The following is a 25807-nucleotide window of genomic DNA, read 5'->3' as shown; positions in this document are numbered from 1 at the left end:
ATACTTGTCTTTGTCTGACTTACTTCACTTAATATGATAATCTCTAGGTTCATCTATGTTGCTGCAAATGGCATGATTTCATTCTTTTTTATGGCCGAGTAATATTCCATCGTATGTATACACCACATCTTCTTAATCCATTCACGTATCCATGGACATGTAGGTTGCTTCCATGTCTTGGCTATTGTAAATAGTGGCCCTGTGAACATTGATATGCCTGTATCTTTTCGAATTAGAGTTTTCTCCGGATATATGCCCAGGAGTGGGATTGCCGGATCATACGGCAACTCTCTTTTTAGCTTTTTAAGAAACGCTTATATGTATTCGTATTCTGTTTAAAATGCTCCCTCGCAGCTGAGAAACCTCGCTTACCCTTTTAGGGGTGTCCCTGGGGCTGTCTCCACTTGTGCTTCTGGCAGTCCCTAGAGTTGACCTCAGATATTTCCAGCTCTCTTTCCAGACACGTAGAATGGCACTCCCCCACCCTGGGGAATTTGGGTGAGGCTGTGTGACTAGTTCTGGCCATGAATTAGGAGCAAAAGTGACTTGGGTCCCTTTTGGGTGGAAGGTTCGGCTCCCACCGGGAGACCCTCCAGAGCTCTCTCTTTCCCTCTGGCAAGGGGCGTGGCCACATTTGGGATGGTGGCTCCTTGGTCATCTTGGTCCCTGCTGATTGATGAAGTTCCTGGCACACCTCATAACCCCTTAGTTGTAGCCACATCATTTAGAATGTAGATGGTCTTTGACATGTTTGTGTTCTCCAGAGATTGTGCCATGATTCCCCGAGAGCCCAGCACCTTGCCGTGTGCTTACGCATAGCAGGTGTTCAGGGAAGATCTCTTGGAACAAACTCCAAGTCAGTGGTGATGTGAAGCTCAAAGGACCTCTGATGTTAAGCTGCTTTGAAGAATCAGGGATGGTCAGCTCTAAATAAGAGTATTCAACCGGGACAGTACTGAGAGAGTCCCAGAGAATGTATGCCTTTTTATATTTTGCTTTGGGCCCTGTGAATATTTTATTATAGTTTTCGAGAAAAAAATCGGCTGGAGATTTTATACGCAAATAATTTAAGACACTTTTCTATACATATCATCTTTAACAAAGGGCCTGCTGACTCAGATTACATTCTGCTCCTTTGGTAAGTAAGGAGCTAGATTTTTAATCGAAACCCGGTGATTTGCAGCATGGAATCGGAGGCACCTGTCGCCACCTAGTGTCAGTGTTCCTTAATTGCAGATTGAGGTTAAACACTGAATCTGCAAACAAAACATGGAACAGCATCTAAGATATACCAGCAAAATGCCTATAATCCCTTAAAACTAAGTCACCTGTCATTATTTATTATGATATCAGTATTGGCCCGATATGACCAAGCTAAGTGTTCTGGAATGCGGAGGGGCAAACTGGATTGATGTCAAGGCCACTGCACACAGGCTTTGGATCCACCCTGCCTGAGTCTGTGATTCGTGTGTCCTGGGTAAGGGGCCGTCCTCTCTTTAGTCCAGAGAGTTGGGATTTACTTAGGGAGATGAAAGTTTTATGTTTCAAGTTAATCCTGAAATTGACTCTTATATTCTTTTCATTTTGATTTTTAAATTGGTGGCCGTTTCTAATGATTAAAGTCTACCACAGCCACCGAAACTAGCCGTGTCCTAAAATGATAGGTGTGTTCCCCAGGTATAGCCTACATTTATAGGGTTGATTGCTAGCTTTGTTAATTTGATAGGGATGCATTGAATCTGTAGACTGCCTTGGATAGTAGAGTCATTTTGTCAATATTGAATCCTCCAATCCAAGAACATGGTATGTCTCTCCATCTTGTTTGTGTCATCTTCAATTTCTTTCATCAGTGTCTTTCAGTTTTCTGAGTACAGGTCTTTTGCCTCCTTAGGTAGGTTTATTCCTAGGTATTTTATTCTTTTTGATGCAGTGGTAGATGGGAGTGTTTCCTTAATTTCTCTTTCTGTTCTTTTGTTGTTAGTGTATAGAAATGCAACAGATTTCTGTGTATTAATTTTGTATCCAGCAACTTTACCAAATTCATTGATGAGCTCTAGTAGTTTTCTGGTAGCATCTTCAGGATTTTCTATGTATAGTATCATGTCATCTGCAAACAGTGACAGTGTTACTTCTTTTCCAATTTGGATTCCTTTTATTTCTTTTTCTTCTCTGATTGCCGTGGCTAGGACTTCCAATACAATAAGAGTGATGAGAGTGGACATCCTTGTCTTGTTCCTGATCTTAGTGGAAATGCTTTCAGTTTTTCACCATTGAGTATGATGTTTGCTGTGGGTTTGTCATATATGGCCTTTATTATGTGGCGGTAGGTTCCCTCTGTGCCCACTTTCTGGAGAGGTGTTTTTTTTTAAATTTATTTTTATTTTTATTTATTTTTGGCTGTGTTGGGTCTTCACTGCTGTGTGTGGGCTTTCTCTAGTTGTGGCGAGTGGGGGCTACTCTTTGTTGCGGTGCACAGGCTTCATTGTGGTGGCTTCTTTTGTTGCAGAGCACGGGCTCTAGGCGTGCGGGCTTCAGTAGTTGTGGCACGCAGGATCAGTAGTTGTGGCTCACAGGCTCTAGAGCGCAGGCTCAGTAGTTGTGGCACATGGGCTTCGTTGCTCCGCGGCATATGGGATCTTCCCGGACCAGGGCTTGAACCCGTGTCCCGTGCATTGGCAGGCGGATTCTTAACCACTGCACCACCAGGGAAGCCCTCTGGAGAGTTTTTATCATAAATGGGTGTTGAATTTTATCAAAAGCTTTGTCTGCATCTACTGAGATGATCATATGGTTTAGCCTTGCTATTCTGTGATTTTGGTTAATGCTATGCCATTCAAAATTTAGTTGGCTTTTTTATGATCTAGAATGTAATGAAATGAATTGGGTAAAGACTCTGAACATGGGTGACCTGCTCCTAGACTTATGGCCTGTAGTCTCATGTCTTTATGACTTTTTTTGGATGATTACAGGAACGTCAGTCATTTGTTTCCATAAATGTTTTATAATGCCAATTGAATGTGATGAAAAATATCATTTATTAAATATTTAAAAGCTCAGTCAATGGAACTGGCCACATCTCTTCATTCTACTGTCAGCTCAAGGAGCAATTTAGAAATTTTGAGTTATAAAATTAGAACAGTGGGGAAAAATAAAAGAACGGGGACCAGCTATTCAATTATTATTCACCTTGAACCATTAGCCATTTTCAGCTGCAGGCCTTTCCATTAGGGTAGGCAGAAATGCATCACAGGTTTTCTGCAATTCGCTTTGCCTAGTATTTTTACTTTCCTACTAGGCTAAATAAATCCACTTAGTTTAAGTCTCAGGGGTTTTTATGGACTCACATATTGGAATAGTCTTCTTCAGTTTTATTTGATGTGCTTATAATTTTATTAATAAAATCTTAAACATGAAAATAAATTGGAATTGAATATTGCTGTTAATAGTACATTATCAATAGTGAATTGAACTAATAGCCTCTCTGTTTCAAAATTAGTGACAAACAATGGAGGTTTTGGAGTTTTCCTTGATGGTCTCTTTTTTTTTCACAACTCACACACACACACTGTATTTTATTTTTACAAGAGATAAATAAACTGACACCAAGCATTGTAAATGGATGACCGCAACAGAATCAACAATGATTGCAATTACCAAACACGAAACACGCTCATACTATGTCATAATATTGACCTTCAGTCCAGGAATCCTCCACTGTAACGGCTCCTTCACTTTTGGAGTACTTTCTTTAAAATGGCCTGTTTATCTGTATTAGGTCTGTAACTCCAGGCAGTGTTCCAGCCTCTCTCGTAGGATAGTTTAACAAGGCCTGGAGAGGACGGGACTTTCAGCAGTTAGGGAAAACATTCAACCTGATTGCAAAGCGAGGCTCTTTTCTGTGCTCACTGGAGCCCTCTCAGCTCAAAGGCTGCAGCCAGCTGTGCGGCCCGTGCAGAGCACTGTGCCAGTTAACTTACCACTGTCCTGGGCGGTATTTCAGAAGGAGAAGGGCAGGTGTGCCACAACCAGCTGAACTCTCTCCACCAAACCTCTTGTCCCGGGAGCAGCTCTTGTGAGGGGAGATGTTTTCCAGAGGCACTCTAAACGTTTGGCCCTTGTGACCTGGATTTGGGCTCAGCTTACTTTCTGGGCAGACCCTCGGTATTTTGATGTATGCGATGCCTCCGGATTCTTGTCTCCTTTGCTTAGAACATCCACCTTCCAGAAACAAAAAATAAAAAAAATCTTCCCAATGTCTAAAACACCAAATCGTACTTTTTTTTTTTTTTTTAAATCCTCAGCACCAAAACTTTCTTCTCTGTGAGAGAATTTATAAACCAGGGCACTGATTGTATTTGTACTCTACATGGGGTTCCTTATATGCTCACTTACCAGCTAGTTCCTGAGGAGTGAGATGCTACTGTGGCCCGAGGTACTGGGAATTAGCAGAGAACAAAGGTCACACCCTCCTGGAATCTCTGGTTTTGTACCGGTATGTGTGCAGGAGAAGTAACAACACAACCCCTTTGTGGCATCTACTGAGCACCCGACACTGTCCTGAGCATTTTACACATGACTGGTTTGATCACACAGGAACCTACCAGGTGGGTACTGTTGCTGTCCCCAGTTTACGGGTGAGGAAACTGAGGCCAAGGGAAGCCAGGTAATCTGTCCCACGTCCCAGGCTGACTGCCTGTGGTCGGGAGGAGTAGCAGAGAAAAGAAGAAGGAAGTGGGGGGCTCGAGAGCAGAGCAGCAGATGCAGTTATAATTGGAGGAGGAAACATTTGAAGAGGCCTGAAGCGAGGGACCTTGTCAGGGCATTTGAGAGGTCAAAGCTATTTTATTTTATTATTATTATTTTTTTGCGGTACGCGGGCCTCTCACTGTTGTGGCCTCTCCCGCCGCGGAGCGCAGGCTCAGCGGCCACGGCTCACGGGCCTAGCCGCTCCGCGGCATGTGGGATCTTCCCGGACTGGGGCACGAACCCGTGTCCCCTGCATCGGCAGGCGGACTCTCAACCACTGCGCCACCAGGGGAGCCCTCAAAGCTACTTTAATTATTTTAAGATATGACTTGCCTTTTCCTCATTTTCTCATGAGTGTGCAGCGGAGTTCTCTAGAGGCTGCATGACGTGTCATAAGCAGCATATTGGCTGCAGGAGTGGCGGTGAGAACAGCTGTCTTCTACTAAGCCAGAAGGTGAAAGGGTTTGCAAAAGTGTAAAACATTGCCAGTCTTCTTAGTAAACTCTGTTTTAAAAAATATAGTTATTTTCATTAAAATATTATGATAACTTACAATGGGTTTTTTTTTAATGACTTAATAAATACTAACATTTTTCTTAGTTTTAACTTCCAGCACAGTAAATACTGATAGATAGATGGGCCCCACCTAAGCCAAAGCTGTGTGGGGTCCTCAGTACCTTTGGTGTAGACAGGTTCTGAGAGCACAGGCCTTGAGCCACCCCTGTGTGAGAAGCGGTCCCCCAGCCACCGTGGGAAGGAAGTCAGTGCAGGAGGCAAGGATGAAGCGGTTACTTGGCTTTTGTAGTAGATCTAAGTGGGCAGCAGAGAGGATGAGAAATGGCTGCGTCTGGGTTTATTTTGTGGGTGTGGATTTTTAAAGAATGTGGAAAAATACCCGTAACATAAAATTTCCCATTGTAACCATTTTTTTTTTTTTTTTTTGTGGTACGTGGGCCTCTCACTGTTGGGGCCTCTCACTGTTGGGGCCTCTCCCGTTGCAGAGCACAGGCTCCGGACGCGCAGGCTCAGCGACCATGGCTCACGGGCCCAGCCGCTCCGCGGCATGTGGGATCCTCCCGGACCGGGGCACGAACCCGTGTCCCCTGCATCGGCAGGCGGACCCTCAACCACTGCACCACCAGGGAGGCCCTGTAACCATTGTTAAGTGTGCAAGTCAGTAGTTTTGAGTTTGTTCTTTCATACTGTTGTGCAAGCAACTCCTGGAACTCTTTTCGTCTTGCAAAACCGAAACTCTCTACCCTTTCACCAACTCCCTGTGGGTCTGGGTTTACTTTGAAAACAAAGGCGGAAGGATTTGCTCTTGGCTTGGATGCAGCGTGTGTAAAATGTCTGGTGGATGCGTCATTAAGCAGAGAGATGGTAGCTTTTTTTTCCGCCTTGCAGACATAGGCCTACACACGTCTGCCCGTTGGGGATTTCACATGTGAGCGCACTGCTCCTCCAGTAGGTCACGAGGGAGTTAAGTGCAGGTGAGGCTCAGGTGCTTCTGACCCATACCTTCTCCCATCATCACATAACAGCAAAAAAAGTAGTATCACATCATGGTCACATTGTATTAAAGATGGTTAAACATTTAAATTTATTTTCAGTTACTTCTGGGTTGACTTAAACTTACGGAAGAGAATCTGGGTAGTTAATTCAAGAAATAGGCACCAACTATGTGGAAATAAAGTTTCGTAACATGCCTTTTAATCAGATCAGCTTCAGGAGTGGTTCCCGTGGTTAACTACATAGCCTGAGGTTATAATGTGAACATTCAGAAGGTGAAAGGAAAAGGAAAATGGAAAGGTTCCAACTGTGAGATGAGCCCAAAACAAGCTGGTGGAGATAGGAACCCGGGGCGGGGCTTGGTGGCCACAACCAGGGAAAGTCGCAGCACAGACCCCCACCGGGGGCAAAGCCCGGGGCAGAACGAAATGGACAGAAACTACAAATTCATTTTCTCAGGTAAGCAGACTGCCAGAGCAGATGTTCTTACCTTAAAAACAAAAGTAACAGTGCTAGTGCCTAACTGAGTAGGAAAAACACTTCTCCAATTATCTACCCCAGCCCTGTGGGTTGTGGGGTGTCCCTGGTTCATAAAAGAGGAAATTGAGATCAGGAGAGGTCATTTATATGCTCCAGGTCACGCAGCAAACAACAGAGGAGAGCTGGACTCTTAAGTGCAGGCTGGCCCAATCCCAAAGGGGTGGTTGTGTTTTTTTTTTTTTTTTGGCTGCGCTGGGTCTTCGTTGCTGCGCGCGGGCTTTCTCTAGTTGTGGCGAGTGGGGGCTACTCTTCGTTGCGGTGCACGGGCTTTAGGCGCGGGGGCTTCAGTAGTTGTAGCACGCGGGCTCGGTAGTTGTGGCTCGCGGGCTCTGGAGCGCAGGCTCAGTAGTTGTGGCGCACGGGCTTAGTTGCTCCGCAGCATGTGGGATCTTCCCGGAGCAGGGCTCGAACCGGTGTTTCCTGCATTGGCACGTGGATTCTTAACCACTGTGCCACCAGGGAACTCCCGAAAGGGGTTTTTTCTTGAACACTGCGTTTTCAGTCAAGTTTTTCAGAAATTTTGCGTTTTCATTTCTTTTTTTTCTTTTTTTTTTTTTGCGGTACGCGGGCCTCTCACTGTTGTGGCCTCTCCCGTTGCGGAGCAGAGGCTCCGGTCGCGCAGGCTCAGCGGCCATGGCTCATGGCCCCAGCCGCTCCACGGCATGTGGGATCTTCCCGGACCGGGGCACGAACCCGTGTCCCCTGCATCGTCAGGCGGACTCTCAACCACTGCGCCACCAGGGAAGCCCTCATTTTCTTTTAATACCTCATATTTGTAATTTTATATTCATAAGTCTTGTTTCACCTCTTTTATGTTTTTGTTTGTAATGCTAATTTTAAATAAATAATGTATTATTATTGTTATAAAGAAATAACATTTTTAAATTGAAATGTAGTTGATTTACAATATTAGTTTCAGGTGTACAACATAGTGGTTCAGTATTTTTTAGATCAAACTCCTTTAAAGATTACACTCCTAGGGACTTCCCTGATGGTGCAGTAGTTAAGAATCCGTCTGCCAATGCAGGGGACACAGGTTTGAGCCCTGGTGGGGGAAGATCCCACATGCTGCGGAGCAACTAAGCCCGTGTGCCGCAACTGCTGAGCCTGTGCTCTAGAGCCCGCGAGCCACAACTGCGGAGCCCGTGCTCCACAATGAGAAGCCACCGCAGTGAGAAGCCTATGCACCGCAATGAAGAATAGCCCCTGCTTGCCACAACTAGAGAGAGCCTGCACACAGCAACGAAGACCCCAAAGCAGCCAAAAATAAATAAATAAATGAAAAAAAAATAAAGTTTTACCTAATAATGGCTATATTTCTCTGTGCCGTACAATATATTCTTGTTGCGTATCTATTTTATACATAGTAGTTTGTACGTCTTTAAAAAGATTTTTTTTTTGAAGTATGGTTGATTTACAATGTGTTAGTTTCTGGTTTACAGCAAAGTGATTCTGTCTTTTTATATATATATATAAAATGTGTATATATATATATTCTTTTATATATATGTTCTTTATATATTAGGTTGGCCAAGAAGTTCATTCGCGGTTTTCCATAACATCTTACAGAAAAATCCATACAAACTTTTTGTCCAACCAAATATATTATTCTTTCTCAGATTCTTTTCCATTATAGTTTATTAGAAGATACTGAATATAGTTCCCTGTGCTATGCAGTAGGACCTTGTTTAGTTTGTATCTCTTAATCCAAGAAACAACATATTTTATTTGTAACTTTTCTAAGAGAGGCAGAAAACAGAGATAGTAAGATATGATACCGTCCATAACCATCAGTCTTTTTTCTTTCTTTCAATTTCTAGAGCAATTTATTTCTTACTTTTGGTTGCTTCATGGCCTCAGATAATTTCTACATCACTTTAGAATTTCATCCCATTTGGGCGTTGATATCAAACTTGGCCACAAAAAATAGCAGCGTGGCCTTCCGAACTCATGAGAGTTTTATTGTTTTAATAATGGATGTGTGTCTTCAAAAGCAGTCGAGTTGAAAATAATAATTCTAACCTGGCCTATGTCCTTTCTCCTTTTTCTGTTTTTGAACACAGTCAACAAGCACAAGCCGTGGCTGGAGCCCACGTATCACGGCTTAGTTACGGAGAGTGACAGCACCGTGCTCCTTGACCCGCCACTGATCGCCCTGGACAAAGATGCACCTCTGCGCTTTGCAGGTACCAGCGTGTCTTTGTTCACTCCCCATGAGCTTGGGCTTGTGGGAAGCATTTCACACATCCCCTTTGGGTTGTTTCTGAGCCTTTCTGAGAATGTCTTGATAGCGAAGGGTTGTGTGTGGCCCCCACGTACCATTTTTTTTTCCTTTTAATTTTAAGAGTTGGGGTACCTGACCCCCACCAAAAGCCGGTACTTGTTGAAAAGCAAAATATTTAATTGCATCACTGCGTTGCTTGTCTGGATGTAACCAGAGAGAGAGCATCTAGACCAGTGCATCTCAAACTTTAGCATTCATGCAGAGCACAGGGATCGTGTTAAAATGCAACCTTAAAAAAAAAAATGCAAGTTTAGATACAGTGGGTCTGGGAGGACCTGGGATTCTGCCTTTCTAACCTGTTCCCTGGTGCTACTGGTCCATGCACGGCGAGGATCTAGGTAATTACGGCTCAAGATTTTCCTTGCACTGCCTAGGTTTCAGTTACCTGAAAAGACTTATTTAAAGACATTGAGCAATCTTTTATAAATGAATTCTTTGGGCTTAGATTTTACTTTCAGTAAATTTTTAACGTGAGTTACTTCATAAGATTGTCAGTGAAGTGTTTATAGGGACAAATCTCTAGGGTTGCTTTGGAGATTTGCTGCTTTGCTAGCATTCAGTAGCACTTTGCAAATCAGAACTGTCCTTGCTTTACGTCGGGGCCATAGTAACTTCCTTAACTGGTGGAGGAACGGGCTGCTTCACCCTTTCTTTGTCAGAATTGACTGTCAATTCTGATAGTCAGAATTGACGTTGCGAAGTTAATTTTTAAAGAGCAGTTTCTGCACGATGTTTCTCCAGAACAAAATTTCTGTTTGTTCTGTTTGCCTCGGGACAAATGAGAAAAATTCAGTAGCTCTTGTAGATCATTCCGTACGTTAAATTTCGTATGGTAGATGGCGGCAGTGATGTGAGGCTGCCTCTGAAGAGCTATTTAAAAAATGAATTTGTTCTTCTTTCCGTTCAAGTGCCACATCCCATTTCCAGGAAAGTCACCCGAGAAGCAGCTTATGGTATTGGAGTCAGTTCCAGTTAGTTTTACTTGTTTATTGGCTTTTAGACAGAAATCCAGTTAGATGGACGGTAGAGGAAGCGCTCTGTGCTAGGCGTACAGTGTCTGTCTGGTAGCCAAGGGGATTTTTTTGTTTGTTTGTCCCCCCCCACCCCCGATTTAAAATCATTTTTAGCATTACCTAGTGGCTTCCTCTGTGAATAGCTAGATTTTTGAGTGTTTGCATACACATATATACACACACTTTGCATGCGACACCTTTGGTTATTGTATGCGGTTCCTCCTTATGGGTGTGATGTTTCAGTGCCTTGTAAATAACCTTGATGGGCTTATCTAGCTCATGTTTCTGAGGGGACTTGTACATCTGTGACATCTCACACATTCTGAGACGTGACTGCTGTCAGGAGTTTTGTACTTACTCCCCCAGGCCTCTCTTTATGACTTCTCATCTGTGTCCAGTCCTGTTGCTGGTGGAGCTCTGTCCCATTACATCACTGTGATATATAAGACTTATAAAGCGTTTTGTGTCCCAGGCGCTGTTGTAAGTGCTTTACAAATACGCATTTGTGTTTAATCCACAGCAACCTTTTGAGGTAAGTATGCTTCCTGCCACCCCTGTTTTAAAAAAAGAGGAAGCCGAGGCACAGAGCTGCTAACTTTGCTGTGGGTCACACAGCTAGTGTGTGGCAGAGGCCAGATTCCAGCCCAGGCAGGATGGCTCTTCGCTGTGGTGCTGTATGTGGCACCACAGGAAGGTACAAAGGAAGGGAAGTAGGAAATGAAATGTACAGTGAGTGCTAACTTTGAAGTCATATTAATAAAGTTACTTAGTTTTTCTTTCTCGTTGGATTTAATTTTATTGGGTCATTTATCAAAACTTAATGTATTACTGTGAATGAAATAATACTTATAAAGTTTTATGTTTTTAGAGATTCTCAGGTATTTTTTTATTGGTGTGCCAAAGTTACATATTGGGATTTTAAAAAACGATATAGAGAAGCACTTTAGAGCCAAGTATAGTGGTAACTTGATTGTATTTGCCATAGTGGACAGAAAAAGTAAGTATTTTCCTTCTGGAGATTTTCACAGGGGAGCACAGTTGCTCTTATATTCTTTTTTTAAACATACAATTCATGTACCGTAATGTATACAGTTTTTAAAGTGTACAGTTCACTGGTTTTTAGTATATTCATAAGATTGTCCAGCCGTCAGCCACTGTCTAGTTCCACAACATTTCATCTCCCCCAGAAGAAACCCTTGCACCTGCTAGCAGTCACTCCCCTTGGCCGCCACTAGTCTACTACTTGTTTATGGGTTTGCCTTTTCTGGGTGTTTCATATAAATACAACATGTGGCTTTTTGTGACTAGCGTCTTTCACTTCGCATGATGATTTGAAGGTTCACCCATGTTGTGGCATGCCCTTCATTCCTTTTTTTTGCCAAATAATATTTCGATGTACGGACGGACCACGTTTCATTCATTCGTCCATCAGTAATGGGCATCAGAATTGTTTCCACTTTGTGGTGATTGTGAATAATGCTGCTGTGAACATTTGTGTACGAGTTTCTGTGTGGACATCAGTTTTCAGTTCTCTTGGTTATACACCCAGGGGTGGAATTCATGCTCATCTACTCTTCCTGAAGCATGGTCCTCATCCTACCAAAGTGAGTAGCTGCACAGTCCAGGGAAGGGAACACCTGTCTCCTTCCCTCTTCTGTTGCCATGGTACCCATCCAACTACCCATCCAGCTGCTATACAGAACACTGCCCCCACGAGGCTGTAGCAGACGGGTACGTAGGAAAACAGACCCTAGAGCCAGCAGCCTGTGCTTGATTCCTGGCTCTGAAACTTACTGGCTGTTTGGCTTTGGGCAAATTACATAAAATCTCTGTGCCTCACTTTTCATCTCTTGTAAAATGAGGATAATATCACATACCTTACAGGGTTTGGGGAATATTAACTTATTTATGTATAAATATGAAGAGCTTAAAACAATGCCTGCTGTGTAGTAGGTACTGTGTACAGTGTTTGCTGCTGCTGTTATGAACCTTTTAAAAATATTTCTTTACTTGACGTTCTGTGAGAACTGTTTCCATCTTTCTCTAATAGTCTTCATAGTGTTCCATTTTCTCACTGATTTCTTAAATAACTTTTGTGTAAAGCAGAGGCTAGGTCTGGAGCCTTATTTTGATCTTAGGTTGGTTTTGGTGGCAACGTTGAGTTTATTTTAACACCATGATGATGGTGGTGGTGGAGGCAGTGGGCACATCTGACATTTATTGAGCTCTTCAGCGTGGCCAAGGGTGTTCTCAGGGCTCTGCACAGTTACTCTGTCTGATTCCTTCCAGCAATCTCACGCGGTGGGTACTCTCACGCCCCCATTTTCCATATGAAGAAACGGAGACTCAGAGCATGCCCGTCAGCAGCATGGCTACTGTATTCTCCATTTAATCCCTGGTCCCTAGACCAGCACCTGGGACTAGCTGACGCTTCCATAGATATTTGTAGAAGGAACGAGTGAGTTTGCTCAAGATTGCACAGCTCACAAACAGCCGCGCTGCCTTCGAGCCAGGCGGTCAGACTGCAACGTGATTCTTAGTTTCACCGGGTCAGCTCTCGTGATATTGACTTCACCACCTTGTAAACATTCTGGTCCACAGTCTCATCCCATCACAGGACCTGTGTGTGGGTAACCACCGGAGATTCCTCGTGCAGCCTCCGAAATAAATACCTGTGTAATGTGGGAAGCCTGGTCACCAAAGTGTGTTGTAAGTTGTCACTCATCAGACATTCATGTGAAGCCCACAGGGTCTGGCCCACATTGTTTTCTTGGGGGTAAAACTAAGAGAATAAAGTCTTGCTCTTTGTCATGTATTTTAGGAAATCGAAACGACTCAATTCCTTATTCAGCCCCTTTTCTTAATCTGCTGAAAGCCTGAGTAGAGGTGAGGGTAAGAACATGTATTGTACGTTTTATATATTTAATGGGGAGTTAAAAGCTGGGACCACTTCACAGGCCACGTTGTTGCTGTTTTGACGGTTACCCCTTCTTCACTGCCTGTATCGGAAGCTGAACACCCTGCACTCCCCACCCCCCTCCCCCCCCCTTTTTTTTTTTGCGGTACACGGGCCTCTCACTGTTGTGGAGCACAGGCTCCGGACGTGCAGGCCCAGCGGCCATGGCTCACGGGCCCAGCTGCTCCGCGGCATGTGGGATCTTCCTGGACCGGGGCACGAACCCGTGTTCCGCGCCTCGGCAGGCGGACTCTCAACCACTGCACCACCAGGGAAGCCCCCCGTCCCCCTTTCTGAAGCTCTTCCCTTTAGTAGGTGGTTCCAGAAGCGTTCTTTTTCCTGCCTTCCTAGACCGAGTACAGACATTCTACAAGATTAGTTAAAACAATTACGATACGAATGGAATCCAAAAGAAATTTCAGGGTGAGAACGGGAAGTTTACTTTTGTTGATATTAGAACCAGCTCAGATCTGTGCTGCTTTTCTCCATAGGGCTTCACTACCACACACCTCTGCCCAGTTTTGCTTTTTCAGCGTGTGCAGCTGGGCTGGCATTGTGTTTGCAGCAATGAGTTGGATGTGTTAGGTTAAGCCACATGAAGATGCCATTTTTGTATGTTGAAAATGTCAAAATATTTGAAAAAATGGAATGTCAGAAATTTTATGTGATTCAGCCTGGTATAAGGCAATAATCAGTTGAGTAGCAGTTTTAACTAGGTAAGGATCCGGATGTCAGGACAGAAACTTCTTATTAACAGTTACTGACTAGAGTGAACTCATGTTGGATGCATTTGCCTCCAGGAAAGGTTTGAGATCAATAATCATTAGATATGAGGTAGCTTTGCTAAGTCTTCCAGAGAATGCAAAAAAGCATTTCTCAAAACACTGATCATCTAGGTGGGAAGGCAAAACCAGCATTGTCAGAGAGTTAAGCAGGGTTGCCAGGATGTTTATAGTTCAGTGTCAGGTGAGAGAAGCAGAGCGGTGTGGACTGGAGTTCATGAAAAGGCAAGGTGATGGGGGTTAAAAAAGGAAAGGGGGGCTTCCCCGGTGGCACAGTGGTTGAGAATCTGCCTGCCAATGCAGGGGACATGGACTCGAGCCCTGGTCTGGGAGGATCCCAAATGCCACAGAGCGACTGGGCCCATGAGCCACAACTACTGAGCCTGCGCGTCTGGAGCCTGTGCTCCGCAACAAGAGAGGCCGCGATAGTGAGAGGCCCGCGCACCGCGATGAAGCGTGGCCCCCGCTTGCCGCAACTAGAGAAAGCCCTCGCACGGAAATGAAAGACTCAACACAGCCAAAAATAAATAAATAAATTTAAAAAAAAAAAAAGGAAAGGAGGTGATTTCCGAAGGTAGGCTTGAGCTCCTGTCAAGGATGGGAAGGAGGTCCAAGGGCAGTGAAGGGCGGAGGGGAGGCTGGGGCAGAGGTGGGAGCTGGCAGGGCTTCCAAAGAGGTGGGTGAATAGTTAGCTCGTGTGGCTTGTGGAGGAGCAGAGGGTTGGAAGTGAGCTCAGGGCTGCACGGTTTCTGTTGTTAAGTTGAATGGACGGGGTGTTACCTTGCACGTGGTTTTCTAATCAAGTTTGTGTCCTGACATCGGATCCATACTTATTTAAAACGGCTACTCAGCTGATTACTGCCTTATACCAGGCTGCATCACATAAAATTCCTGACATTCCATTTTCTCAAATATTTTGACATTTTCAACATACAAAAATGGCGTATTCATGGGGCTTAACCTAATACATTCATCTAGATGGTCCTGGGGCCCATCCGTTGAGTGCAGGTTCCCCTGTTCGACTCTTGCCTGTGTGAGTCTGTACTTGCAGGAGCACAGTTTAGAAATCTGTAACCAGCCCGTGAGGTTTGGAAACCACTGATGGGCCAGTCTCTCAAGTACGCACTGCAGCCCATCTGCATTGGAGCCACCTGGCAGTGCTTATTGGATTACTGAGCTCTGCCTCAGAGCTGCTGAGTCAGAAGTTCTGGGAATGGGACTTGGCAGACTACATTTTCAGCGAGCTTCTGAGGCAGTTCTTGGCACACTGAAATTTGAGAACCATTGCAGTAGTCTGAGGAGCTTGGAGGACGTAACCCTTGGGTGTATGCTTTTTGTACTTTTAAGGTATCTTGAAAACCTGTTCTGATTAGAGCCACGCGTGAGCTTGTTCTAGAAACAAGCCTGGACCAGTAAACAAGTCAAAAGTCGCCATAAAATAAGAGTCAGCCTGGATGTCCAGCTGGTGGGTGTGGAGAGACGCCAAGGAGAGAGAAGTGGGTTAGGGAGGAGAGTTGGATTAGCGGGGACGTTGTAGTGGACACTTGCTGCTCAGGAAATGTCCCTTTTCCCTTAACAGCCCCTGGTCTCTTTCCTGTCGGGTCCAGGTAGGTGGCTCTACAGCCCATCACCCTGCTTTCCCCAGCCAGGCACACGCATGAGCCTAGCAGGGCCGACCGGATGCTCCCTCTTGGGATGTGAATATTGAGCAGAGGGACAAAGGCGCTGATACCAGGTGTGGTCACATTCATTCCTGTCCAGACCATTTTGCTCTGGGACTGTTGTGGCTCCTCTTTGCTGGTCTCTCAAGCTGCCTTGGTTTCTGACAGTTTCCTAAGTCCCTTTCTCTGGCCTGCAGTCAATTCCATGAGTTCCCAGTGGCTCTTCAGTGAAGGCCCTTTCGCTGAGTTAGCTGGAATGGATATCTGTTGTCACCAGAGGACCCTAAGTGGGTTTTTTTTTTTTTTCTTTTTCCCCCGCGTCACGGCTTGTGGGATCTCAATTCCCTGACCAGGGACCAAACCTGCTTTCCCCTGCAGTGAAAGCGTGGAGTCCTAACCACTGGACCTCCAGGGGCTTCCCCAAGCCCTAAGCGTTGGAGTGGCGCCCATAATCTCCATTAGCAGTGTGGTGTGAGGGCAGGACGGCACCAGAGCTGGTGAGGCTGCAGGAGAGGCTCTAGAGACACCCCTCTCGTTTGGGGAAGAGTTTGAGACCAAATTCAGATTTGGAAGAAGATGGAGAAAGAATGCCAGGCCAGCCAGAAACCAAAGGGACAGAAGAGAAAACACTGTCGGCCAAGAACCTGGATGCAGCTGGATGGCGAGAAGCCATATCTCTACTTTGCTGCATTCACCCATTGTTATATTTTTATGTTTTGCTTTTTAAAAATTCTTTTGACTATTTTAGATGATCTAAAGGGAATGAAGAGTGGAGAGAGACAGGGGAGGGTTTGGTGCATTCTGAGGCCATCACAGCTAGAGGGGTCGTCCAGGAAACCTGGTGGGGCATTTCAGATATGACGGGATTCATCTAGCGGAGCAACGGTACGTGGTCTGGATTGAGTGGAAAGGAACAGGACAGAAAACAATACGAGAGGTGATTTTGAGGGGTCCTTCTTTGCTGAGGTTGGGAGAAGGCTGAGTCTGGGAGAGCAGCCTGAGGATGCAGAGGGCAGAGGTGCACTTCCTGTGTCATCACCATGGTGCAGCTCCACCTGATACATGCGGCTCCCACGTAACCACACTTATGTAACGGTCATACGTGTGTCACTAGGAGAACTGTACGCACAAGTGTGAAGGAGAGGGGAGAAGAATGAATCAACGACCACTTGAAAGTTTAGAAAGATCAGCTCTCAGGAGAATTATTGACAGAAATTGGTCCCTGGTTAGGAGGAGGAAAATCATAAACTGAACGAGAAGCAGTAGGATACTCCCTATGAAAATATCCAAGGGGGCTTCCCTGGTGGCGCAGTGGTTGGGAGTCTGCCTGCCGATGCAGGGGACACGGGTTCGTGCCCCGCTCCGGGAAGATCCCACATGCCGCGGAGCGGCTAGGCCTGTGAGCCATGGCTGCTGAGCCTGCGCGTCCGAAGCCTGTGCTCTGCAACCGGAGAGGCCACAACAGTGAGAGGCCCGCGTACCGCAAAAAAAAAAAAGAAAATATCCAAGGGATTATTGTTCATTTTGTTGCCTGTGTAATGTGATTGTAGTTATGTTAAAGAGAAAGGTCTTTACCTGCATCCAGTGAATGTTGTATGGATGAAAGAGATTAATGTGGGGCTTTAAAATCCTCCAACAAACAAACCAGCGAGAAGTTTGCTTGGGATAAACAGGCCAAACACCTTTTTCGTGAATCTTCTCCTCTTTTCTCTGCACCTCAGTTCCCTAAAGGGCACCATCAGCTGAAAACCCGGGCGTTCCTCCCAACCCTCTCACTCTCTCTGCCCAGTGGGCTGCAAAGTCCTGTCCATCCTCCTGAAATCCCTTAAATATTTCCTGCTGACACCGCCTTAGTCTAGCCCTCGTCAGATCTCATCTGAAATACTGCAGTCGCTTTCACTCATTCACTCGCCCCTCGCCTGTTCCAGTCGGATCCGTCTTCCTCATTAGAATCGGGGTCCCCGGTTGGACGAGTAGATGGACCCCGAGAAATGCGTGTACTGGCCAGTGTGCAGACGATGGCTTAGAAGACCCAGCAGAGACACGAAGGCCACGCAGGTGGTACGGAAAGCCCAGGTCTGCCCGGGGTGAACTTCATGCTGCTCCTGTTGCGTCAAGCTGCCAGCCGGCGAGATGGTTTTAAATCATTCCAGGCAAAAGGACCCAGTTGACCTAGCTGTGTAATGAGCATCGTGGATCTGAGGCACCAGGTCCTAATGAGGTAGCCCGTTTGAGTAGTGACTTAGGTACAATCGGTGGGGTATGTGGCGAAGGTAACACATGTATGTTTTTGCTGTTCTCGTAAATAGTTCCTGTCTTCTAGAGAGCAGCCGGGAAATACATGAGTTTCAGAATAACATCTGTTCTTAGATTTGATAATCATCCGTTTGAGGTGTTATTCCGTAACAAATCGTGGTAGAGGCACGTGTTCAAAGCGGAAGTACTACCCTCCATTCCTCCCTCCGGACCTTCCTTCCATGGTTTCTCCCCGTGTCGGCTGAAGGCAACTTCATCCTTTGCAGTTTCTCACTCAGAATCCCTCAGCCTTGGCCTTACTTTCAAAACCCATCTGACCACTTCCCAGCGCCCCATGTCCTCCCTGCTCTGTCCTTCAGCATCTCTGCCTGGGTCACTCCAGTGTCCACCTTTGCCCTCTGACAGACGTATTTTCGGCACAGCAGTCAGATGGATTCTTTCAGACTATGAGCCATATTTATTTATTTCTCTGCTCAGAACTCTCCAGTCATGCCCTCCTCACTTGGGGGAGAAGCAGCAATTGTGTAGTAGCTGCCGTAGCTTCAGGTTGCTTGTCTGTATCTCACCTCATCTTTTGTCCTCCCCTGTGCTCAGCCACTGAGCAGCACACGCCTCCTTGTTCCTGAGCCGGGCCAGGCCCAGGTCTGCCTCAGGACCTTTGCACTCACTGTTCCCTCTCTGTGGAACTCTTCCCCAGATGAGCATGTGGTTTGCTCCCTTAATTTCCTCTGGTTTCTACTCTGACGTTACCTTATCAATGCAGCCTTCCCCGGACACCTGCAGTATCGACTGGAAAGACTGGAAACACCCCGGTGCTTTCCTACCCTCGGAGTCCTCCCTCCCCCTCCTCCTAGCCTGATAGCCTGAAGGAGTGACTGAGGGAGTTTCAGCTTTTGGCAAACAGTTCCACTCTCCTCATAATCTCAGAAACAGTCTCAAGGACATTGCCTGAATGATGAGTGTCTTTAAACTCTTACTCAGCAATGCACCAAGTAGGCAGCATCACCCAGGTCAGACGCTTCGTCCCAGGGTCTTAAATCTCACTTCCCTACACAGCCGCCTTGTCGGCAAAGCACGTGCCGTCGCGGTGAGCGACGTGGGGCGGCCTCACAGTTTCCTCTTCGGAACAGCAAACTCCAAGTCAAAAACCGAGACGTCACCTGTGAATTCAAGCAGGGCAACCTGATTTACCTTAACGTGTACTATGCCGTGTTAGTACCTTAACGTGTACTATGCCGTGTTAGTACCTTAACGTGTACTATGCCGTGTTAGTACCTTAACGTGTACTATGCCGTGTTGGTACCTTAACGTGTACTATGCCGTGTTAGTATACACCCGAAAAGTGTGAATGCAAGCTAGTGGCTTAGCGTTCTGGAAAACAGTTGGACGCAGCTGGTACCCAGCAGTTGTGCTCATGGTGGATTCCAGAGCAGTGATCAGCCAGCCTTTCTGTCAAAAGCTGGTAGTGAGATTTCGAGGCTTTGCAGCCCACAGGGTCTCTTTGGCAGTGACCCAGCTGTGCCACTATCGGGGGAGGGGAAAGCAGCCCTAGACAAGACATTAGTAGGTCTGTGTCCTGATAAAACATTACTTATGGACACTGAAGTTTGAATTCCATGTAATTTTCTCGTGTCCTGAAGGGATACACAGGAGCCATTTTCAGCTCGCAGGCCGTTCAAAATCACGCCCTGGCTGGACTTAACCTGCGGGTTTGCCCCCACCACTCTGAGCAGTGCTGTCCCGTAGAGCTTGTGATGGTGGTGGGATTCCCTGTCCACGTCTCCATTCAGTAGTTACTAGTCACGTGTGCCCGTTGAGCCCTTGAAATGCAGCCACTGCGACCGAGGAACTGAGTTTTTAATATCACGCACTAAAATACGAATTTTAGTTCAATTTTTAGCAGCCCCACGTGGCTAGTGGCTCCGGTACCGGGCAGCACAGATCTGGAGAGAGCCTGTGTATGTGCCCAGGAAGCAGGACAGAAGGACCCACCGTAGCCTTGTTCATACACAGCAAAACACTGGAGTTACGGTGTGTTCACACAATGGGAAATAATTACAGTGACAGCAGACGTTCGCGGAGCGCTTTCTTTGTACCGGGCAGTGTTTTAAGCGCTTATGTTTTAACTCACTGGGTTCTCCCTGTGCGTGCTGGTGAGAGTGAGTGAACTATGTGACTGCATACGCCAACGAGGACGAAGGCATCTCAGACACGCACGGTTGGAAAAGGTCGAGTGAAAAAGCAAGTCACAAAAATCGCACACCATATGATGGCCATTTTTTGAAACTCAAAAATAAACAAAATGAAACAACACTGTTGACGGATATGCAAATATGTGGTAAAACCATTAAAAACAAAAAACAAAAAACAGGGAATTGAGGCTGTGTAACCTCTGGTGGGAGGGATGGTTTCCCCGGCGAGGCCACGCTGCGTCCCGGGAGAGGGACTCCTGATCTTCTCGTTTCTGCTCTGTAGGGGTCGCAGGGTGAGGTGAGCAGGATTTATATTGACTTGGAAGAAGAGCTGTTTTCACAAAATAAAAGCCATGATCGTTGTAGTATCGCTACAGTTAGTACCGAATCTGGTTTCAGTTCGCATTTAAGTATATGTTCCATTAGAAGAGGGCTTTGTGTTTGTTGCCTTGGTTGGGTACTTTAGGTGAGAACACATTGTTATTCAGCTCAAGAACAAAGGGTTAAAGTCAAACCCTTTCCTCCAACTGTGCTGTTAAATCTAAGACCAGTTGAAAGTTACCAGAATCTAGCCAGTGAGAACTTAGCTTGAAAATGAAAATCCGAAAACTGTAAAATAACAACTAGACTCACTTAGAAACCGTTATCATCAAAGCAGTCATGAAGAGAAAAATCCTCATGACACCTGAGGGTGTGAGGAGACTTTATAGCGGTATTTCATCAGTAGGCTAGAGTAATCTGTGGTAAGTTGGATTCATAGAGATGTTTTGTTACTGAAGATGCAGTTCTGCTAAAGCTGGCTACCGAATTTGTTGTTAAATTATGTCAAGCTTTTCTGTGTAATATGTGCATCTTTGACTTTTTTTTTTTCCTTATTGTTTCGGCTTCCTTCTTTCCTGTATTACTGACATGGGTTTATCTTTTCTCCCTTTAGAGAGTTTTGAGGTGACAGTCACCAAAGAAGGTGATAAAGGGTTCTTTCTATGCCTCTTATGAACATTAACCCACTAACTTTGTTTATAAAATTGGGAATCAGCCCTTAAACAGAAGAAACTGTCATGTTCTCTCACCCCTATTTATTCTCCTACTTTATTTCTATTTTTAAGTATATTGATGGAAATTGTATGTAACCAGACCCTTGGTTAGAAATATCTGGAAATCAGACATCCATTTGAACTACATGGATAATCCTGTTCCTTTTTTTAAAATTGGATTTAAGAGATTCACTTTGTGACCATTTTCTACTAGTTGTAATTTTGGAAGAGTTCAGTTTTATTTTTATGTGAAATATACTCTGTGAAGTTTTATACATACATCAAAGTATTTATATGTATTCTCCCATGGGCCAGAATGGAAACCTAGGTTTTAACTCCTAAATAAGCTTGTAGACCAACTTGGATGTGCTTACGTTCCCAGGCAGGCTTCTTTTTCAGGTCTGATAGGATAAAGTCCGAAACAAGGCAAGTCTAGCAAATCCCTCCCGAGAATGGAAACTGTATCTTAATTGTAGCTGATAGCTGTTGAAATGGATGCCTGAAAAGTTGGTATTTCTACCGTTTTCTCATTCAGTAGTTTGTTTTGATTCCCTAATTTTAGCCAGGCTCATTGCACAGGAAGACTTGTTTCTTCGATATATATTTTTTTTTTTTGACAGACTTTCTGTAATAATGGTGCTGAACCTATGCCTCACTGCTTCTTCCTCTCTCAACACTTAACTGTGCTTTCTAGCCTCCTCTCTGGTCCAAATCAAAATAGCTGCGCAGCCCTCCCAGGTAGCTGGGCAGTTTCTCCGTGTTATCAGGCCTTGGCTGTTTGCTAATGAAACTACTTAGCCCTGGAGCTCTCTTAAGTACTCCTGTGAAATGCCTGTCTATATTCTTTCTCTTTCTCTTTTGTATTCCTGCATGAATGGATGCAAAGTTTAAACAAGTTGCTTGGAAAGCCAGAACATGCTTCTTTTTACTAAAGCCCCAGAACTTACCCCCTGTCCAAGCACAAGTGCCCTTGCCTTGTTCACAGACCCCCTAAACCCCTGGCTGCCAAATTGTTGTTGTTTATTTTCTTTGGGGGAGGAGGGGAGTGTGCCCTTTGTTTGTGTGGCAGAAACTCTAACCCATGCTGTTTTGACTCCCTAGGTGAGATTTGTGGATTTAAAATTCATGGGCAGAATGTCCCCTTTGATGCAGTAGTGGTGGATAAATCCACTGGCGAGGGAATCATTCGCTCAAAAGAGAAACTGGACTGTGAACTCCAGAAGGACTACACATTCACCATCCAGGCCTACGACTGCGGGAAGGGGCCTGACGGGGCCAACGTGAAAAAGTCTCATAAGTAAGTGAGCTGGACAGAGAGCGTGTGTGTGTAAGGAAAGTGGTGACAGTTGCCGCTGCCCCAAGACTTCTTGTTTTTGAAACATGAGGCAGAGGCTAGTTCCCAATTGTCCCCAGTGAGATTGTAAGCTCTTTGAGGGCAGGTATCCTGTTTACCCTTGTGTATGGCTCCCAGCCAGTGCTTGGCACATAGTAGGTGTTGAATAAATGAGTAATTTTATCCCACCAGATACTCTAGTAAAGAAACTAGGGCCTTACATTGAAAATTCAAAAAGCCTACTTTTACCCAGAGGAAGGTATTTTGTTGTTACGCTTATCTTTTTTTTTTCTGTAAATTTAAAGGGCATGAAACGCTTTTGAGCTGGTGGAAGAGAGCTGGCTTCTGCACCCCATCCTGGGTGTGTTCACGTCGTTCCTGCCAGTTGAGAACTACTGGTGTAACGGAGAAGATTGAACAAGACTTGGATTTAGCCTTTTTCTAGTCTTTTCTCCGCCACTTACTAGCCCTTCGACATTAGGCAAATTTAATTTTGTCGTGTCTCCGTTTCTCCTTAGTGTATTGGCTAAGGAAGGAGGACACATAGGTGAGGTGAGGTCGTGTAACCCATTGTGAGGGTCAGGATGGACGGGTAGCACTGGGGTGTGGAGGGTCTTGGTGAACAGTGGGAGTGCTGCATGCCAGTGAATCCTGCCTCTTCCTTTTTACAAAATGTGATATTATCATTTTCCCTGAAAAAGACCTCATTTCAGTCAGGGACCTTGTCTGATTCAGAAACATACCCTGGTCAGTAGCACGTGAGACTGCCCGTTTTCTGTTTGTAGCCTGGTCTGATGATGCCCTAGTTTTCTTGTGCCCGGGCTGGGGAGATGGGACACGGAACCAGGAAGGGCAAGTAGAGGTCCTTCATTTGTTGGGTCAGCAGTGGATGCTATCCCAGCAGTGGGTTCCTCATGGTCTCTGTTCCTTAGAAGCAGGGCAGAACTTGTTTTAATGCTCATAATTTCCCATCTTCTATCTGTACTTCTTAACCCTTCTTCCTATTTTTTTTCCAGATTTTGCAACAAAACATTTTTAACTTTTTGATTGGAGAGCAAACAGATGTCTAATATAGTTTATATCTCCCTTCTGCCAGCCCTGCCACACATTGTCAAGAAAATCCCAAGTCTCTTATTTCATATTACTGCCTTTGTACCAGCTCTCTTACTCGCTAGGACTTGGAAGAATCAACCAGATTCCTATTTTAACTTTAAAAGTTAAAGGAAATTTAAGAATAGGGCGGAATTTTATTCTTGGGGTAAAAAAACAAGCAAAACACACAGCCTTTCTCCTTCCCCCTTCTTCCAGAGCCACTGTCCATATTCAGGTGAACGACGTGAACGAGTATGCCCCTGTATTCAAGGAGAAGTCCTACAAAGCCACGGTGGTGGAGGGGAAGCAGTACGACAGCATCCTGAGGGTGGAGGCAGTGGACGCAGACTGCTCCCCCCAGTTCAGCCAGATTTGCAGCTATGAGATTGTCACCCCGGATGTGCCATTTGCTGTCGACAAAGATGGTGAGCACCCAGGAGCGTTCTTTCCTCACTGCGGGGGAGATGGGGTAGGCAGCCCCTCTTTGCCAGTCGGCTTCTAACCCAAACTTTGTCTGCACTTCGGTGAAACTCACAGTTAGTCCGTTCAGGCTGCTCTAACAAAATACCATAGACCTGGGGGGCCGAAACAGCAGACACTTACCTTTCACAGTTCTGGAGGCTGAGAAGTCCAAGATCAAGGTGCCGAACGTCAGTGAGGACCTGCTTCTTGCTGTGTCCTCTCGTGGCAGGGAGAAAGCTCTAGTCTCTTTCTCTTGTAAGGACACTAGTCCCGTCATGAGGGCTCCACCCTCATGACCTCGTCTAAACCTCATCACCTCCCAGAGGCCCCACCTCCTACTGCCATCACATTGAGAGTCAACAGTTCAACATAAGAATTTGGGGGGACACACACATTCAGTCCATAGCAAGACCTAACTTGGTGTGTCTGTCTCACATTTAAGTTGTTTTGTTTTTTAGTTAAAGTTTAGTTGATTTACAGTGTTGTGTTAGTTTCAGGCATACTGCAAAGTGATTCAGTTTTATATATATATATATTTTTTCAGATTCTTTTCCCTTATGTGTTATTACAAAATATTGACTATAGTTCCCTGTGCTATACAGTAGGTCCTTGTTGGTTATCTTTTTTTTTTTAACTTTTTTTTTTTTATTAATTAATTTATTTTTGGCTGCTCTGGGACTTTGTTGCTGCGCGTGGGCTTTCTCTAGTTGTGGTGAGCAGGGGCTACTCTTCATTGCAGTGCGCAGGCTTCTCATTGCGGTGGCTTCTCTTGTTGTGGAGCACGGGCTCTAGGCACGCAGGCTTCAGTAGTTGTGGCACGTGGGCTCAGTAGTTGTGGCTCATGGGCTCTAGAGCGCAGGCTCAGTAGTTGTGGCACATGGGCTTAGTTGCTTCGTGGCACGTGGGATCTTCCCGGACCAGGGCTTAAACCCTTGCCCCCTGCACTGGCAGGCTGATTCTTAATCACTGGGCCACGAGGGAAGCCCTATTTTATATATAGTAGTGTGTATATGTTTATCCCAATCTCCTAATTTATTTCCCCCCCTTCCCCTTTGGTAACCATAAGTTTGTTTTCTATGTCTATGGGTCTATTTCTGTTTTGTATGTAAGTTCATTTGTATAATTTTTTTTAAACATTCCACATTTAAGGCATATCATGATGTTTGTCTTTCTCTGTCTGGCTTACTTCACTTAGTATGATAACTGGTAGGTCCATCCATGTTGCTGCAAATGGCATTATTTCATTCTTTTTTATGGCTGAGTAATATTCCTTTGTATACATATACCACATATTTATCCATGCATCTGTCGATGGACATTTAGGTTGCTTCCATGTCCTGGCTATTGTAAACAGTGTTGCAATCAACATTGGGGTGCACTGTATCTTTTTGAATTGTGGTTTTCTCCAGATATATGCCCAGGAGTGGGATTGCTGGATCATATGGTAGCTCTATTTTTAGTTTTTTAAGGACCCTCCATACTGTTCTCCACAGTGGCTGCACCAATTTACATTCCCAGCAACAGTGTAGGAGGATTCCCTTTTCTCCACACCCTCTCCAGCATTTATTATTTGTAGACTTTTTGATGATGGCCATTCTGACTGGTGTGGGGTGATACCTCATTGTAGTTTTGATTTGCATTTCTCTAATAAATAGCAATGTTGAGCATCTTTTCATGCATGTACCTTTTGGCCATCTGTGTCTTTGGAGAAGTGTCTATTTAGGTCATGTTTAAGTTTTTACTCTGTCCCCTGAAAGCCTCTTTTCTGGCACCAAATCTTGTGTTCTCTTATAGGGTGATCCTCTATTTCCTTTCCCACCAAAATCTAATAAAAATCCCCCGCCTAAGGTGTTTTTATTTTTTTATCTCCCTACCTTTCAGTCAGCGTGCATCCGAATGAGACTGCCTCTTAGTAAGTTTCGTTTTCTGTTCTCCATCAGATTTGGC

General features: G+C 45.2%; 1 protein-coding gene across 5 annotated transcripts in view; it reads left to right on the top strand.

Annotated features, from left to right (window-relative positions):
* Positions 1–25807, top strand: part of CLSTN1 (calsyntenin 1) — a 75524-nt gene that overhangs the window by 27724 nt on the left and 21993 nt on the right. For 2 of the 5 annotated variants that reach the window (XM_060013728.1, XM_060013709.1), the window contains exons 2-5: positions 8859–8981; positions 20874–20903; positions 22075–22270; positions 23615–23823. In XM_060013728.1, the coding sequence (XP_059869711.1) occupies positions 8859–8981; positions 20874–20903; positions 22075–22270; positions 23615–23823 (558 nt within the window). Of the gene's footprint in view, positions 1–5473; positions 5920–8858; positions 8982–20873; positions 20904–22074; positions 22271–23614; positions 23824–25807 lie in introns of those variants that run through there. The other 3 variants (XM_060013737.1, XM_060013719.1, XM_060013746.1) reach the window with 2 other exon arrangements.

This window comes from Delphinus delphis, chromosome 1, assembly GCF_949987515.2.
Source record: "Delphinus delphis chromosome 1, mDelDel1.2, whole genome shotgun sequence".
NCBI classification, from domain to species: Eukaryota; Metazoa; Chordata; class Mammalia; order Artiodactyla; family Delphinidae; genus Delphinus; species Delphinus delphis.
This window is presented reverse-complemented; position numbering and strand designations above follow the sequence as displayed.